General features: G+C 43.6%; 1 protein-coding gene across 4 annotated transcripts in view; it reads left to right on the top strand.

Annotated features, from left to right (window-relative positions):
- The first annotated feature begins 7 nt into the window (after positions 1 to 7).
- SIAE (sialic acid acetylesterase) overlaps positions 8 to 15,534 on the top strand; it is a 36,033-nt gene continuing 20,506 nt past the window's right edge. The window contains exons 1-3 of one of the 4 annotated variants that reach the window (XM_043451720.1): positions 8 to 134; positions 4,519 to 4,680; positions 13,186 to 13,358. In XM_043451720.1, coding sequence (XP_043307655.1) covers positions 68 to 134; positions 4,519 to 4,680; positions 13,186 to 13,358 — 402 coding nt within the window. In that variant the 5' untranslated portion in view covers positions 8 to 67. Of the gene's footprint in view, positions 135 to 4,518; positions 4,681 to 13,182; positions 13,359 to 15,534 lie in introns of all 4 variants that reach the window. The other 3 variants (XM_043451719.1, XM_043451718.1, XM_043451717.1) reach the window with 3 other exon arrangements.

Genomic DNA, 15,534 nt, shown 5'->3' with positions numbered 1-15,534 from the left:
CCGCGGCCCCGCCCTCGCTGGCGCCCGTGCCCCGAGGCCTGCGCGGCTGCGACGGCTTCTTGCCAACATGATTGCGTCGGAATTTGTCTTGGGTCTGGTGCTGCGGTTATTCCTGCAGGCCCACGTAAGTGCAGGTGAGGCGGCCGCGCTCGGCCCGACCCCTGCCCATCCGTCGGCCTGCGAGGACCGAGATTCCGCGTCCTCCGCAGGACCGCCCCCGGCGCCTGCTTCTCTAGGTCGGGAAAGGATCCCCTGGCAGGAACCGGGTTCTACGGCCCTGGCCTAGGTTGCAGGTGTCTGCTTCCTCCACTCCCTTCCACCGCCCTTATGACGCCTCGCGTGGGGCGACGAGAGAGTTGGGTTTATCTCAGGAAGGGAGAACTAGGTGTCCCAGACCGAGGCTCTCAGGGTCTTTAAAGAACTGTGGGGGAACTCGAAGGGGAGGGGGCGAAGCTAGTTAGATAATATTTGGAAACGGGTGACTGAGTCATCCGAAACGTTTCAGTGCTGCCCCCTCAGTGGTACCGTTGGGGAGGGTTTGCCCCGGGCTGGATTCCTTGGGGGAATTAACTTTTACTAGTTTAAGTGGTGATGATGGCTAAGACAGACAGCCCCCTCACCAGCTCGGAGTATTTAAGACTCAGCTTTGATTCCTGCTCGCGGGCATTGATAGTGGGATAATAGCCGTTTTCTTGGGGAAGAGGATGACTCACTCATTTTGACTGTTGTGCTAGTCATATCGTGTCGTTTGACCCCGAGCTGGACGCTGGGTCACAGGAGAGAAAGTTTAAGTGGGAGAACAGACGGCGTGCAGAAAAAGGACTGTTGCTCTATGTATGAATCCGCAAAGTACAGATGCAGACAAACTGCAGCTCATAAGTGGTTTTCGGGGTTTAACAGAGGCATAAACTAGCGCTCTGTATATCATTTTCTGATTCATCCCCACACAGTGACCTTTGAGTCAATATATGAAGTGGGGAGAAGGGAAAGAGGGCCAGTATTAGTTTCTATGTTAAAGGCTGTTAACTTTAATATCAGTATTTTATTTATCTTTGCCTTTGGGTCATATTGTTACATAACCTTCATTAACAATGACTTTTGTTTTTTTATTCATTGATGCTCTAGGTTTTCTTTCCTTGGTATTTGGTTGCATATCCTGACTTCTTCAAATCATTCCCTCTCTTTGTTTATCATGTAATATTTGAAATGTACATGAATATATGTAGCAGTGAAGCAATAAAATGAACACCCAAGGGCTTTACACACAATTTAAGAGCTAGAATGTTGCAGTTTTATTGAGACTTCAAGGATATTCCTCCCCCAGGGAGCTACTAGTTCTTCACCAGAAGTAACCACTGCCCTCATGTTGTCAGTAGACTTTTAATAACTACTTTTAACATCCCAGAACACTAATTCCTGTTTTTCTACTCTGACACCCAAATGAAGAAGAAATTGAAGACCTAAAACAAAAAATTGAAATGTCAAGTGTCTTGTAGTTGACAAAAGCAATGACCAGTCCCACCACTTTACCACCAATATCTAACTGTGGCAGAGTAGTGCTTGCAGTAATCTTGGAATCGGGTGGCTTGAGTTCTTGTCCTGTCCTGAACTACCTGTGTGATTTGGGGCCAAAGAAGTTTAACATCTGTCATGTGTCTAGTTCTCTGCCTGCCACAGTTAAGCTCCCCCATAGAATGTAAGCTTCCTGCTGGCAAGGAATTTTGTCTGCCTCCATTTCCCCCATCCCCCGCCCCAAATCTTTCCTTCTTGTATCCTCATTTCCTAAAATTGTGCCTGGCACGTAGTGCATGCTAAGTCGCTTCAGTCGTGTCCGACTCTTTGCGATGTAGCCCGCCAGGCTCCTCTGTCCATGGGATTCTCCAGGAAAGAATACTGGAGTGGGTTGCCATTTCCTTCTTCATGGCACATAGTTCAGTCGCTCAGTTGTGTCCAACTCTTTGTGACCCCATGAACCGCAGCACGCCAGGCCTCCCTGTCCGTCACCAACTCCCGGAGTCCACCCAAACCCATGTCCATTGAGTCGGTGATGCCATCCAACCATCTCATCCTCTGTCGTCCCCTTCTCCTCCTGCCCCCAGGAGGAGACCCTCCCAGCATCAGGGTCTTTTCAAATGAGTCAGCTCTCCGCATCAGGTGGCCAGAGTATTGGAGTTTCAGCCTCAACATCAGTCCTTCCAATGAACACCCAGGACTGATCTCCTTTAGGATGGACTGGTTGGATCTCCTTGCAGTCCAAGATACTCTCAAGAGTCTTCTCCAACACCACAGTTCAAAAGCATCAATTCTTTGGTGCTGAGCTTTCTTTATAGTCCAACTCTCACATCCATACATGACCACTGTATGGATCTAGCCTTGACTAGACAGACCTTGTTGACAAAGTAATGTCTCTGCTTTTAAATATGCTGTCTAGGTTGGTCATAACTTTCCCTCCAAGGAGTAAGCGTCTTTTAATTTCATGGCTGCAGTCACCATCTGCAGTGATTTTGGAGCCCAGAAAAATAAAGTCAGCAACTGTTTCCACTGTCTCCCATCTATTTGCCATGAAGTGAACATAGTGGGCAACTCCGAAATAAATAATATACAAACTATTTTAAAAAATTACCTAATCTACTTGGGTCTCAGTCTATTGATCAGTAAATAACATGATTCTACCCTAGGGTGTAAAAGATCCTTTGCATCTCTAAAATTCTGTAACTCAAAATAGAGTTGTGCACAAAGAGGTTCAACGAATATGTGTGGTCAAAAACAGACTAACCGAGGGGGTGGGGGAAGGTATTTTTCCCCAAACTTTGAGAAGGTGGCTACACACACCCAGAACCCCTCATTTGCATGGTCTCATGCCTGCAGCCAGCCCCCTCCAGTATTCTTGTCTGGAAAACTCTATGGACAGAGGAGCCTGCTGGGCTACAGTCCTCGGGGTCACAAAAGAGTCTGACACGACTTACTGACTAAACAACAACACCTGCAGCAACCGATTTTCTTCAATCCCTTCCCTACCCCATCCTCTTTCTGCTTAGCTCTTAGGCCTTGGGTTTTCAGGTTTTGTTCCATTTGAAGCACTTACCCAAGACTGGGCCTTCCCACGCATGCGCCTCTTCCCTTCCCTCCAGCAGGCTGCCAAAAGTGCTTATGCAATTCTAGACTGTTGTAGTCTCCACTTAGAGCATTTTGCTTCTGGTAGCTGTGCATCTCCAGCCCAATGGATCTTCTGGATGATCTTTGATTGTCATGTAGATTTTCTGGTGGAGCAAACTCCTAAGAGAGAGCTGAGGATGTCTAGGGACTGGGCTGTTATTTGAAGTGCAGGACAAATAGGCCACCAGGTCTGTGTAGGAGACCCATTAGTGATACTGCCCTGTTAAGTATAGCCCAAGGGGCTGTCATCATTTGGAGCTTCCGGGGAGAAAAAAAATGTCAACTTTGTTAGTTCTGATTCTCTTTCCTGTCTGTCATTTTTGTTTAAAACACTTGGAAAAAAAATCTTAATTTTGTTAATTATTTTGTTCTAGGGGGTTTTGGTCTGTTTTCCTCAGATAAAGTGGGATGTAAGTGAAAAAGTTTTTTTTTTTTTCCTTCTCTTATTAAGTTTTGATGAGGAATTCACTGAGATAATTTGGATAGATACTTGTTATTAATAAAATACTTCGATATAGGCTGGAGGTTAAAAATAGGAATGATCTCGTTAAAGTGAATTCTTATTCAGCCTTGTTAGTGACTGTCTAGAATAGAATCCACAGTTTCAAGGGCTTTTTCTCTTTTCATATAATTTAGCTTGCAAAATGGGCGAATTGCAAGGAAAGAAAGACCTTTGGTTCAGACACTTTGACCTTCTGTCTCTCACTGACCTTGTTTTTTTGCATCTTAATTGATTTGAATTTACCTTAGAAAGAGTCAGACTTGTCACATGTACTCATAAAGGTTTATTTAGAATTTTCAGTGGGTTGCCAAAAAAACAATAAGGAGAGTTATTTGAGGGAAATTGACACTGAGAGAATGGAAGACGGGAGATAAAGAGTAGAGAGAAAAGATTAGAAAGGGCTGTGATGGAGAGAGGCAGCCTCTTTATTCCAAGCTATGAGGAGTGGGAGTGGTAATGGAAAGTAGGGAAAGGAAGTGGTTTATTTTTCTCATAAATACCATCTGTGAGATGCATAAAAAGAGCGTGTTTGGTGATTTTGGGGGGAGAGAGTCAAGCGTTAGAGCCAGGCCTGAGAGCAAAGGATCATGAGGAGCTTTGAAGGGGAGGAGGGTTGCCGCAGGCTCTTTGAATTTTCCTTACTGGTCATCTTATTCTGTGATGCATACTGCTGGAAACTGGCCTTGTAATGCTGCTTACCTAATTAGGAGGAATAAGATCTGGTTTTAGAAAATTGAAAGGACAGGGTAACTTGGAATTCTCACATATTAAGACTGCGTGTTCCTCGCTGTTTCACCACATTCAATCTGGCACTGAATCTTTCCAATGATGCTCTTCTAAATGTTTGCTGAATTTTTCAGATGTTGGTTTTCGCTTTGCTTCATACATTGACGACTACATGGTGCTGCAGAAGGAGCCTGCAGGGGCAGTGATCTGGGGTTATGGCGCACCCAGAGCCACAGTGACGGTGACGCTGTGCCGGGATCAGGAACCCATCATGAAGAAAGTGACCAGTGTGAAAGGTAAGATAGGTCAGCCTCTGTTCAGCTTTGTCTTCTTCTGCCACCTGCTGGATGATGTGAAAATGAATGCTAATAGTCCAGCTCAGGTTACCCATCCATCATCCATCCAAGTCACTTGACATTTGAACTGAATCATGTGTAAAGGAGAGGTCGTCATACAGAGACGGTTAAGAACCTAAGCCCTGGGATTCACCGTTCCCATTCAGATCCTGTTTTCTTAATGTCTATATGCCCTTGGACATTTTATTTAACATTTCTGCGTCACAATTTCTTTATTTTAAAACAGTGATAAAAAATAATATTTAGGATTATTTTGAAGTTTAAATGAATTAACACATATCAAGTACTTCGAACAGTGCCTGGTGCATAAGTACAGAATAAGTGTTAGCTGTTGTTATTTCTGCGCTTCCCACTGGCTCAGTGGTAAAGAATCTGCCTGCCAGTGCAGGAGATGCAGGTTCGATCCTTGGGTCAAGAAGATCCCCTGGAGAAGGAAATGGCAACCCGCTCCTGTATCCTTGCCTAGGTTATCCCTTGGACAGAGGAGCCTGGCGGGCTACAGTCCATGAGGTCACAAAGAGTCAGACATAACCTAGTGACTAAACAACAACAACATTGTTATTGCTATCATTATTATTATATGTTATTTAGTCACTCACTCGGGTATTTACTGAGTCACTACTGGGTGTCAGATACAGGGTTAGGTATTGGTTATCCAGTGATGAGCAAAACAGAAAAGCTTGGAGGTTAGGGGAAGAAACAGAAAAATAATAATTACAGTGAGGTGTGATTCCACAGTGGGGAAGTATAGAGTACTGTGGGAGTGCTTAGGAGGGATAGTAAACTTTAACTATCCAGGGTCAAGAAGATCGCCTAGAGAAGGAAACAGCAATCCACTCCAGTATTCTTCATTGGAGAATCCCATGGATAGAGGAGCTTGGCAGGCTACAGTCCATGGGGTCGCAAGAGTTACACGTGACTTAGTGACTACACCACCACCACCACCCAGGCTTGTTTTGAAAGATGAGCAGAGCAAACCAAATAGAGGGAACAACCTGGGCAGAAGCATGGAGATGTGAGTGAGCCTGGGTTACTGGAGGTGGGACAGGCAGGTTTGTTTGTCTGGACCACTAGGGTGTGTGACTGATGGTGGATGGCAGGAGCTAAGGCTGGAAATGTAGGGAGGTTTGTTTGTCATTGCCAGGGAGTATATAGGCTACGTTGGATAGATGGCTTTTAAGCAGCAAAAGAACACAACCAGATCTGTATTTTAGAAAGATTACTGTGGCTCCACTGGGGAAGAAGAATTGGAGATGGATGAAATGAGAGGTAGGTTAGTAGGCTGTTAGGATATTCAGGCAATAGACAGGGAAGGCCTGACCCCAAATAGTGGCTGTGAGGATATTCAACAAGGTGAGAATTAGCAGTTAGCAGACTTCATGAGCAGAGAGGTCATACAGAGGAGTCTCTGCCTCGAAGAGATAAGGATGCATTACGTAGTGTGTGGAGGAGCTCAAAGTTCCAGGATGCAGGAAGGCGGGCTCAGGGCTGGGTCAAGCAGAGACCTGGTTTATTTCACCTTAACTGGAGGTCTCTATACAGCTCTGGGATGTTGAGGCGAGAGTCGGACAGGTGAGGAGGCTTCTCTGGGGCGGGTGGTGTTAATGTGGACGTTGGTGGCTTGAGAAGGGACTTGAATATACATGTGACAGCGAAGCTTGTGAAAATTTTATTGGCCCCTGAAAACAAAGATCACCTGATTAGCTTTGTCAATGTATGGGAGCAATATTCAATCCAGAGTGATGCAGACGCTGGTGCAGACCTTTAATAATTCATTTCCAGGGCCTTCCCTGGTGGCTCTGATAAAGAATTGCCTGTCAATGCAGGAGACACGGGTTCAATCCCTGAGCAGATGAGATCCCACATGTGATGGAGCAGCTAAGCCTGCGCACCACAACTATTGAGCCTGTGCCCTAGAGCCCGCACTCTGCAGCAAGAGAAGCCCCCCCAACGAGAAGCCCACGCACCGCAGCTGGAGAGTAGCCCCCATTTGCCGCAACTAGAGAAAGCCCTCACGGCAACGAAGACACAGGACAGCCAAAAATAAAAAAATAATTCATTTCTTTCAGCAAACATAAAAAAAGTATGTACAAAGTACTAGGCATAGATGCAAGGTAAGTACTTCTGGTTCTTGGGTTTTAACCAGACTTTTTAGCAGAAGAAGCTTATTGGGTGAAATTCAGAGAGCTGAAAGGGAAACTTAAGCTGATTGAGAAGGTGCTCTCTGTTAGATGTAAATGCTATTGGTAACTTGTAGGATCAACTGAAAATAAGAATTTGGGAGACTAGTAGTGCTTTCTTTTTCTGTTGCGTCATCTCAGAAATAAGCAATGTGGAGGACAGGTAGTGGTACTCTCAGTAAAATGACCTTGACTTAAAGATCTAAAGTATTGATGTAGCTTAATTAAGTTTTGGCTTCCCAGGTGCTTCAGTGGTAAAGAATCCGCCTGCCAGTACAGGAGATGCAGGTTTGATCCCTGGGTCAGGATTATTTTTAATTAATTATTTACTCTTTTAAAAAATTATTTAAATTTTTTTGACCATGCCCCACAGCATTGTGGGATCTTAGTTCCCCAACCAGGGACTGAACCTGCACACCCCCTAACCCACCTGCCCCCGCATTGGAAGCACAGAGTCTTAACTGCTGGACCACCAGGGACGTCCCAAGAATTGATGTAGTTTAAAAATAAGAAATGGGATTTCTTTGGTGCTAATAATTAACATTACCAATTAATACTTAGGAGCCAGAGATTGCACACTGCTGTAGAAACAGGGAAAGCATATGATATGTAGTATTTTGGTCTTAAAAATGTTCTTATGCATTATTTTTAGTTTTTTTACCCATTCATGGCTGCTGCAGGACCAATATTTGGAGTGACCAGAGGCAACGCAGGAGAGTAGGTGGTGACAAGAAGAAATAAAAGCTGATAATTAGGAGATGAGCCCCTCTCCTTCTTTAGTGAACCTGTTCACTTATCTTGAGTTCAATTCTGTAAATGTCAACTGAGGGCTTATTATTTATAATAAGCTGGAAACCCTAGAGAATACAAAGAAGAATGTAAGTAGTGTCCACCCTCCAGGAACTCACTCGCTCATGCCGTCCTTTCCTTTCCCATTTAGCAGTTTAGGTTCAGCTTCAGTTGCATCCCTGGAAAGTGATGCATCATTTGGAGTTTGGATGTATAGCAGCAACTGAAGGGAACCAAGTGATTCATGGACTATTGATGAGAATTTCACAGAAAAAGAGATTGTTGTTATTGATGGGGTCGGGAAGAGGGTAGATCTATTTGTTAGGCTCTCCACACTGGCATGGTAGAAAAGAAAGGTATGATAGTTTATACAGATCCATAAAATAACTTCAATGGACAGCTTGCTCTGTCCTGCCCATGAAGCAACATGGATAAAGTGTTATTTGGAATAAAAAAGTTATACATGTAGGAAATTTCACTGGGCAGTGAAGAAAATGTGTCTCAAAGGAGATGCTGTGGGGCATTTTGAAGGGTTGACTTCTATTTAGATTCTGATGACAACCCTGGGATTTTCAGCCAGATGACCTCATTTGGCCACTCTGTCCATCTCGTTAATGTTTAACTTATTACCTATAATCTCCTAAGTGCCCACAGCAAAGCGGAATTTAATGACATAAAGTGTTTTGTCCAGTAGACTGACACTTGAGCTTTGGGAAAATTGAGACCTGAGGGATGGCTGGGAATATGGTAAGGTTCTGGGCTTGTTTAAGGTATGTTGTCAGGTGACGCATAATGCTTCTTTCAGACACCAGAGTAAACTTGGGGCAAAGAGTCCGTATCCTCTCACTTGGACACACATAGGGGATGTACCTGCAGGTGATAAAATGAAGGTCTGTCTGCTTGAATTTGTCATCATGATTGAGGTAAAACAGAAAAACACAAAAAGCCTCAACCTCTTAGAAAGTCAGAAATCTGCACTAGTTTTCTATGTCACATAGTAAGTTACTGCCAACTTAGGTGCTTGAAACAACATACTTTTCCTATCTCTGTAGATCTGAAACTTGGCCATCGTTTAGCTGGGTTCTCTACTCAGAGTTTCAGAAGGTTGAAATCGAGGTGCTGGCTGAGCTGAGTTCTCATCTGGAGGCTCGACTAGGGAATGATTAACTTCCAGGCTCCGTCAGGTTGCTGGCAGAGTCCTGTCCTTGTGCCTGTAGAATTCATGGCCCCATCTCTGAAGCTTCACATCTCTGACCTCTAGACCCTACTTAAAGGGCTCACCTTCTTTAGGTCAGGCCCACCCAGGACAATCTCCCTTTGAGTTAACTTCAAGTCAACTGATGAGGGATTTTTCATTATACCTGCAAACCCCCTTTCTCCTTTCCAGGTAACATAACCTAATTATGAGGATGGCATCTAATCCCCTCTGCCATTTTCTGTTGACTAGAAGCTAATCATGAATTCTACCAGCACTTGAGGAACTCTGCAAGAGTGTGACTTATTGGGGGTCATCTTTGGCTGTGTCTGCCATAGCAGGCTATAGATTAAGGAACTTACAGGAACAGTTTTATTGATAGGAAAATATTTAAGCTTTTTTTTTTTTTTCATTTGTGGTGGTGGTAGAGGTGAACTTTATACAGAATAATGCAGGTCTGGAAGGGGTAGTTTGGGCAGTAAGGCCTCCTTTACCCCCAGGTCACTTCCACAAACCAGTGAGCCTGTCTGCGGTTGGTGGGGTGCCAGGGTTCTTTGGGGGAACAGTGACTGGGGGCTTCTTCCTGATCTAGGTTTTTCCTCTTGGAAAGGGAAGAGTTGTTGGATAATTTTCCTTTTTCTCTTCTTGGCTGCTGAGATTTGGCACAATAACCTGAAAAATAATTAACATCTGATGTGAATGGCAAAGAGGAAAAAAGCAAGATGTGCTTTATGACTAATCATGTCTCTAGACCCATTATTTTCTTTTTTTTTTTTTTTTTTTTCCTTTGATTTGTTGATTCTCCCCATTTTGAGGTGGGGGCTGGTCTGGGGGATGGAGAAAACATGGAGAGAGTTCTTTTCTTATGCCCGTGGCTGGAAAATGAAGAGAAGAGGGACAGTGAGAAATGGGCCACCAGATATGCTAGTGGTTGGGCAGGAAAACACAGAACCCCAGTCAGTTTGCGTGGCTTTCTTGTGAGTATAACCTGGCACTGGGGTTTGCTCTCTGCCCTTACTTGGTGATGCTCCCGTCACATGGTGGGCACAATGAAGGAAGGACATGTATCCTCCTGGATGGAAGAAGAAAGAATGGAGGAAGCAGATGCTTGATTGCAGGAAAAATGAGCATTTATAGAAACCCGGGCCTGGATTGGTAAGAGATATTACAAGACGGCAAGTGATGGGGGCCTAGAGGAAGGACCCAGAACAGCTGTTGCTCAGAAAGCCCACTGGGGTCAGCAAACGCCGGCTGAATAGTGGGCTTCAACTCTTGGTGGTCGGTCATGCAGTTTTATCACTTGGACTCAACTTAATGGACTTGGTGGGTCAGTGGTTTCTGAAATCTACAACTGGACTTCACTGGCCTACGGTCAGCTCCACTTTAAACAGCCAGCCCTAAATGGGTGGGCCAAGGCCAAATCAGCTCCTTGTGGACCGTCCCACCCTTGCTTTCAGTATAAGAAACAGTCTTCACAAGGGCTGCTCTCCTTTGTATACACTTTGTTGCTCAGGCGCTAAGTCATGTCTGACTCTGTGACCCCATGGACTGCAGCATCCCAGACTTCCCTGTCCTTCACTATCTCCCAGAGTTTGCTCAAACTCATGTCCATTGATTGAGTCAGTGATGTCATCCAACCGTCTCATCTTCTGTCTCCCCCTTCTCCTCCTGCCTTCAGTATTTCCCAGCATCAGGGTCTTTTCCAGTGAGTCACTTCTTGGCATCAGGTGGCCAAAGTGTTGGAGCTTGAGCTTCACCATCAGTCTTCCCAATGAGTATTCAGGGTTAATTTCCTTTAGGATTGACCGGTTTGATCTCCTTGAAGTCCAAGGGACTCTCAAGAGTCTTCTCCCGCCCATGGAAGTAAATCTGCATTGTTTTAAACTGATTGTTTCTGAGTTAGGTTGACCATTAATAACTTCTTTGTAGTGGAGCTGGTTTTTCCTGCCTTGTGTGGCTGTTAACTTTACTTGACCCTCATTGTGTCGGAGTTTTTCTTTTATGAAGCGGGAGAGGAAAGAGCTAGAAACTAAAAGAACTTGGGGACTAGAACAGAAGGAAGTTCTCAAGGTCTCTGAGGAAGTTGAGAGGTTTCCTAGGGGGAGTGGTTTGGAGGACAAGGCGCAGATCTCGACCCTGGTTCTCTTCAGACACTCTGGGCTCTAGGGGGAGTGCCTCCTCTGGCTGAGGTAGCGGGGTGGTGCTGTGCTTTGCCCAGCTTCCTCCCCCTTTCCTTCTTTGCCTTTTTATTGCTGGGCAGCAGACCTTTCCAGAAGCCTTGGTGAAGGTGGTTTTCCACACCAGCCATATTGCTTGGATGGAGACTAAGAGCAAACACGTAATTAATAGCAGTGACTGAGAATAGCATGTACCATAGTAGAAGGCTAGAAAAATAGCCCTGTCCTAGGTTTTCCCAGGATTGACCGCATTATCACAAATGAGTAACGTTGATGGCAGGAGGACAGAGCTCCGATAAGAAGCCTGGGAAGACCTTGGCAAGGCTGTGGTTGGGACAGATTGGAGAGTCTGCCTGCTCAGACGAGAGCGCCATACGGATCACCTCACACCTGTGCCGCGTGCAATCTGTGCTCGCTGCCCACTGTTTCCAAAACAGAGGTTTTTGTGCTTTAGATGCATTCTACATTTAATGTGTTGATGTCTGTGGCTATTGGCGGTGTAAAAACAATAGCAGACATTCAGTCCTGGGCTCAGTTGACCTCTCACGAGTGGGATTGGCAGACGCAGTCGGCTCTGCTTCTAAGAGAGGTGACCGTGAGCCCTTTCACTGTTGCCTAAGGGTTTTGGATATTTCTCCCAGACTCTGAGTAATCCTTTACCCATCTCCTGCCATGTGTCTGGACTTCTCCCCTTAGCTCTTACTGACTAGGAGGACCTTAGCATGTGGTACAGAGTAGGCACTTGGCTAGTATTTTTGTTTTTTAGTATTTTTATAATTGATATTTTTTTCTGGTTGGTACAATAACCTTGGCTTCCCAGGTGGCTCAGGTGGTAAAGAATCCTCCTGCCAAGCAGGAGACGTGGGTTCAATCCCTGGGTCAGGAAGATCCCCTGAGAAGGAATGGCATGAGAAGGAATGACGACCCACTCCAGTTTTCTTGCCTGGAGGATTCCGTGGACATAGGAGCCTGGCGGGTCCATGGGGTCGCAAAAGAGTCGGACATGACTTAGTGGACTCAACAACAATAACCTTAGGATGCCTCATTTGCAGTTCTTGCCATTCCTTTCCTTTGAATTGACATTGATCTGATGGGCACAAATTATCAATCAGTCCATATTCTTCAACATTACGCCAAGAATATTTCTTTTAAAATGATCATCTCTCTATTTTATCTGTTTTCTCCTTCCACTTCTTCAACTTTGTTCGTGTGGTTTGGTTCTCCTAGGCATAATTTTGCCACTTGGAAGATATTCTTCCTAAGTTTCTGAGTATGATGTTGGCAGTGGTGGTGGTGTGAGTGGGTGAGAGGTGGGAAGGTGGTAGGGGGGTGGTTCCTAAGGAATATGCTATGAATTTCTGAAATAGGGCCTTGGGTGGCTTTTCATCTCCTTAATTGAGTCTGAAAACATTAAGACTGGTAAATAACTCTGTGAAAATAATTAATTGGGCAAGTACAAATATCTTCTTCAAAGAGAGATGCATTTATTTGCCTCCTACTACTTCTTTGTGTCAGTTTATCCACTCACCTGTTTAACTGTAGATAGAAGAGCTCAGAACCACTGGTGTTTTTAATCCCCAAGACCAACACGGGGAGGAGGTGGGGGTGTTGATGACAAGGATGGTACCATCAAGTAAGTTTCAGATGATGAGTGGTTTTCTCTAACCTGTGCTCACATTTGATTGGATAGTTACAAGTTAGTTTGGGGCACTGTAAATCTATTAGATTATGATTATGTTGATTTTGACAGTTTGGTGGTATAGTAAGAATTCCCATCTTGCGTTTTTGTATTAAACTCCCTTGCATTTAATATCTGTATTTTTGTCTGTCCTCACTTAGAATTATAACTGGGCGATTTATTTTTCTTATAAATATTTCAGTTAAAAGTAAGGAGGGATTGGTACAGATTAAAGAGAGCCATGCTGCTGCTTTTGTTATTTCTGTTGACATGTCTAAAATTTGGCTGGTTTTCATAGCTTTGGATCCAGTTCATCACAGAAGAGGGGAATTGCCACAAATAAGTCTGATGCATGACTCTGGGCTTCAGTTTCATTTTGGTGGCTTGGTTCATTAATTCCTTGGAGCCGTGTTATTATTTCAGCAGACTCTAACACCTGGACGGTGGTACTGGATCCCATGAAGCCTGGTGGACCTTACGAAGTGATGGCACAGCAGACTCTTGGGAGGATAAACTTCACCCAGAGAGTTCATGATGTCTTGTTTGGAGACGTCTGGCTTTGCAGTGGGCAAAGTAACATGAAGATGACAGTTTCACAGGTAATTTGCAAAGTCTCAGTGATAATAATGTTGATGATGAAGAAGAAAAAGAAGGAAGAGGAAAGGGGCGAGGAGGAGAAGGAGGTAGAAGCCAAGATCTGTTCTAAGTGCTTTCTCTGCATATGCTAATTAATTCGGTTTAACAACTTCATAGGGTGAATACTTATAAGACATGCATATCTCACAGATGAGGACACTGGCCCAGCTGAGGTTAGGCTCCTGCCTAAGGTCACAGCATAACTGTGGAGCCAGGATGTGAATGTGACCCCAGATCTGGCTTTGTTAGTCATGGCCAGTATGCTGTCAGTGGGAGGGGCGCTCCTTTCTCACCTTCCTGGGCTAAAGGAGAAGCTAGACAGTATCTGATGGTAACCGAGATTTAATAGCAAATCGAGGGCCATGTAGCTTACTCTTCTTTTTGAATGGTCTTAGAAGATGAGCTTCTGGAGACAGCCTACGAGATCAAAACAATTAGATTTTGTTTTGATGCTGAGCGGCTAACACACTCTGTCTTTTGTTGCCATGGAGATTTAAAAATTGAGACTGAATGTTGGCTTTGCCTCTTACTAGTTGTATGGCTTGGAGCAAATCACTTGGTGTTTATGAAACTTTGCTTTTAAAACATGTTTTTAAAAACTGTGGTTAAAATGAATATAACATAATGTTTATCATTTTAACTGTTGGTAAGTGTACAGTTCAGCAGCATTAAATATATTCCCAATGCTTTGTGTATGCAGTCACCACTATCTGTCCCCAGAACTTTATCATCCATCTCTAACGTTTACTTCGTACCCGTTAAACAATAAATCCCCCTTTCTCCTTCCTCCTGCCACTGGTAACCTCTATCTTGCTTTCTCCCTCTGAATTTGCCTCTTCTCGGTACCTCCTAGAAGTGGAATCATACAATAGTTGTTCTGTATCTGACTTATCTTTCTAAGGATCATGCTTTCAAGGTCCATGCATGTAGTATATATCAAACTTTTGTCCCTTTTTATGGCTGACTTGTATTCCATTGTATAGACCACATTTTGTTTATCTATTCACCTGTGGATGAACACCTGGGTAGTTTCCACCTTTTGGTTATTGTGAGCGGTGTTCATAGCAATATTAAATCAATGCTATGAACATTGATTTACAGATAATCGGTTTCAGTTCCTGCTTTCAGTTCTTTTGGATATATGCCTATGAATGGAATTGCTGGGTTAGTTCTATATTTAACTTTTGAGGACCCGTCGAACCATTTTCCACAGTGGCTGTTCTATTTTACATTCCTACTAGCAATGCACAAAGGTTCTAATTGCCTTGCATCCTCACTGACAGGTATTGGGTTCCATTCTGATTATAGCCACATTAGTAGGCAAGAAGTGGTATCCTAATATGGTTTTGATTTGCATTTCTCTAACTACTAGTGATGTTGAGTATTACTTCATGTACTTATTAGCCATTTGTATGTCTTATTTGGAAAAATGTTTATTTAGCCCTTTTGCCCATTTTTAAATTGGGTTGCTTTTTGTTAAATTGTAGCAATTATTTATATCTTCTAGGTATTACTTGCTTGTCAGATGCATGATTTGTAAATATTTTGTCTCATTCTCTGGTTTGTCATTTCAGTTTTTGAGGGTGTCCTTTGATACATAAAAGTTCTCAATTTTTATGAAGTTCAGTTGATCTGTGTTTTCTTTTGTTGTTGTTTATGCTTTTGGTATCATCTTCTTGATACTGTTGCCAAGTCAAGTGACATGAAGATTTTTCCAGTGTTTCTTCTGAGAATATTTTAGTTTTAACTGTTAAGTTTAGGTCTTTGAGTCTTTTTGATCACTTTTTTATATATAGTGTAAGGTGAGGGTCTAACTTCATTCTTTTGCTAGTGGATATCCAGTTCTCCCAGCACCAATTGTTGAAAAGACGGTTCTTCCCCTACTGAATGGTTTTGGCACTTTTTTTCAGAAATTCATTTGGCTATATATATGAGGATTTATTTCTTGGCTTTTTAGTCTATTCCATTGGTCTCTATATCTCTCCTTATGGCAGTACCATGCTGGTTGAATTACTGTAGCTTTGTAGTAAGTTTCAAAGTTGGGACATGTAAGTCTCCTCCAAGAATTTCTTTTGTTAGTGTCAATTTTTCTCTGTTTTAGTCTTGGCCTTGTAGATTAATTTTTTCTTAAATTTTGAA

Source organism: Cervus canadensis, chromosome 29 (genome assembly GCF_019320065.1).
Source record: "Cervus canadensis isolate Bull #8, Minnesota chromosome 29, ASM1932006v1, whole genome shotgun sequence".
Taxonomy (NCBI): domain Eukaryota; kingdom Metazoa; phylum Chordata; class Mammalia; order Artiodactyla; family Cervidae; genus Cervus; species Cervus canadensis.
Note: the sequence above shows the minus strand (reverse complement) of the source record. Positions and strands in the feature narration are given on the sequence as shown.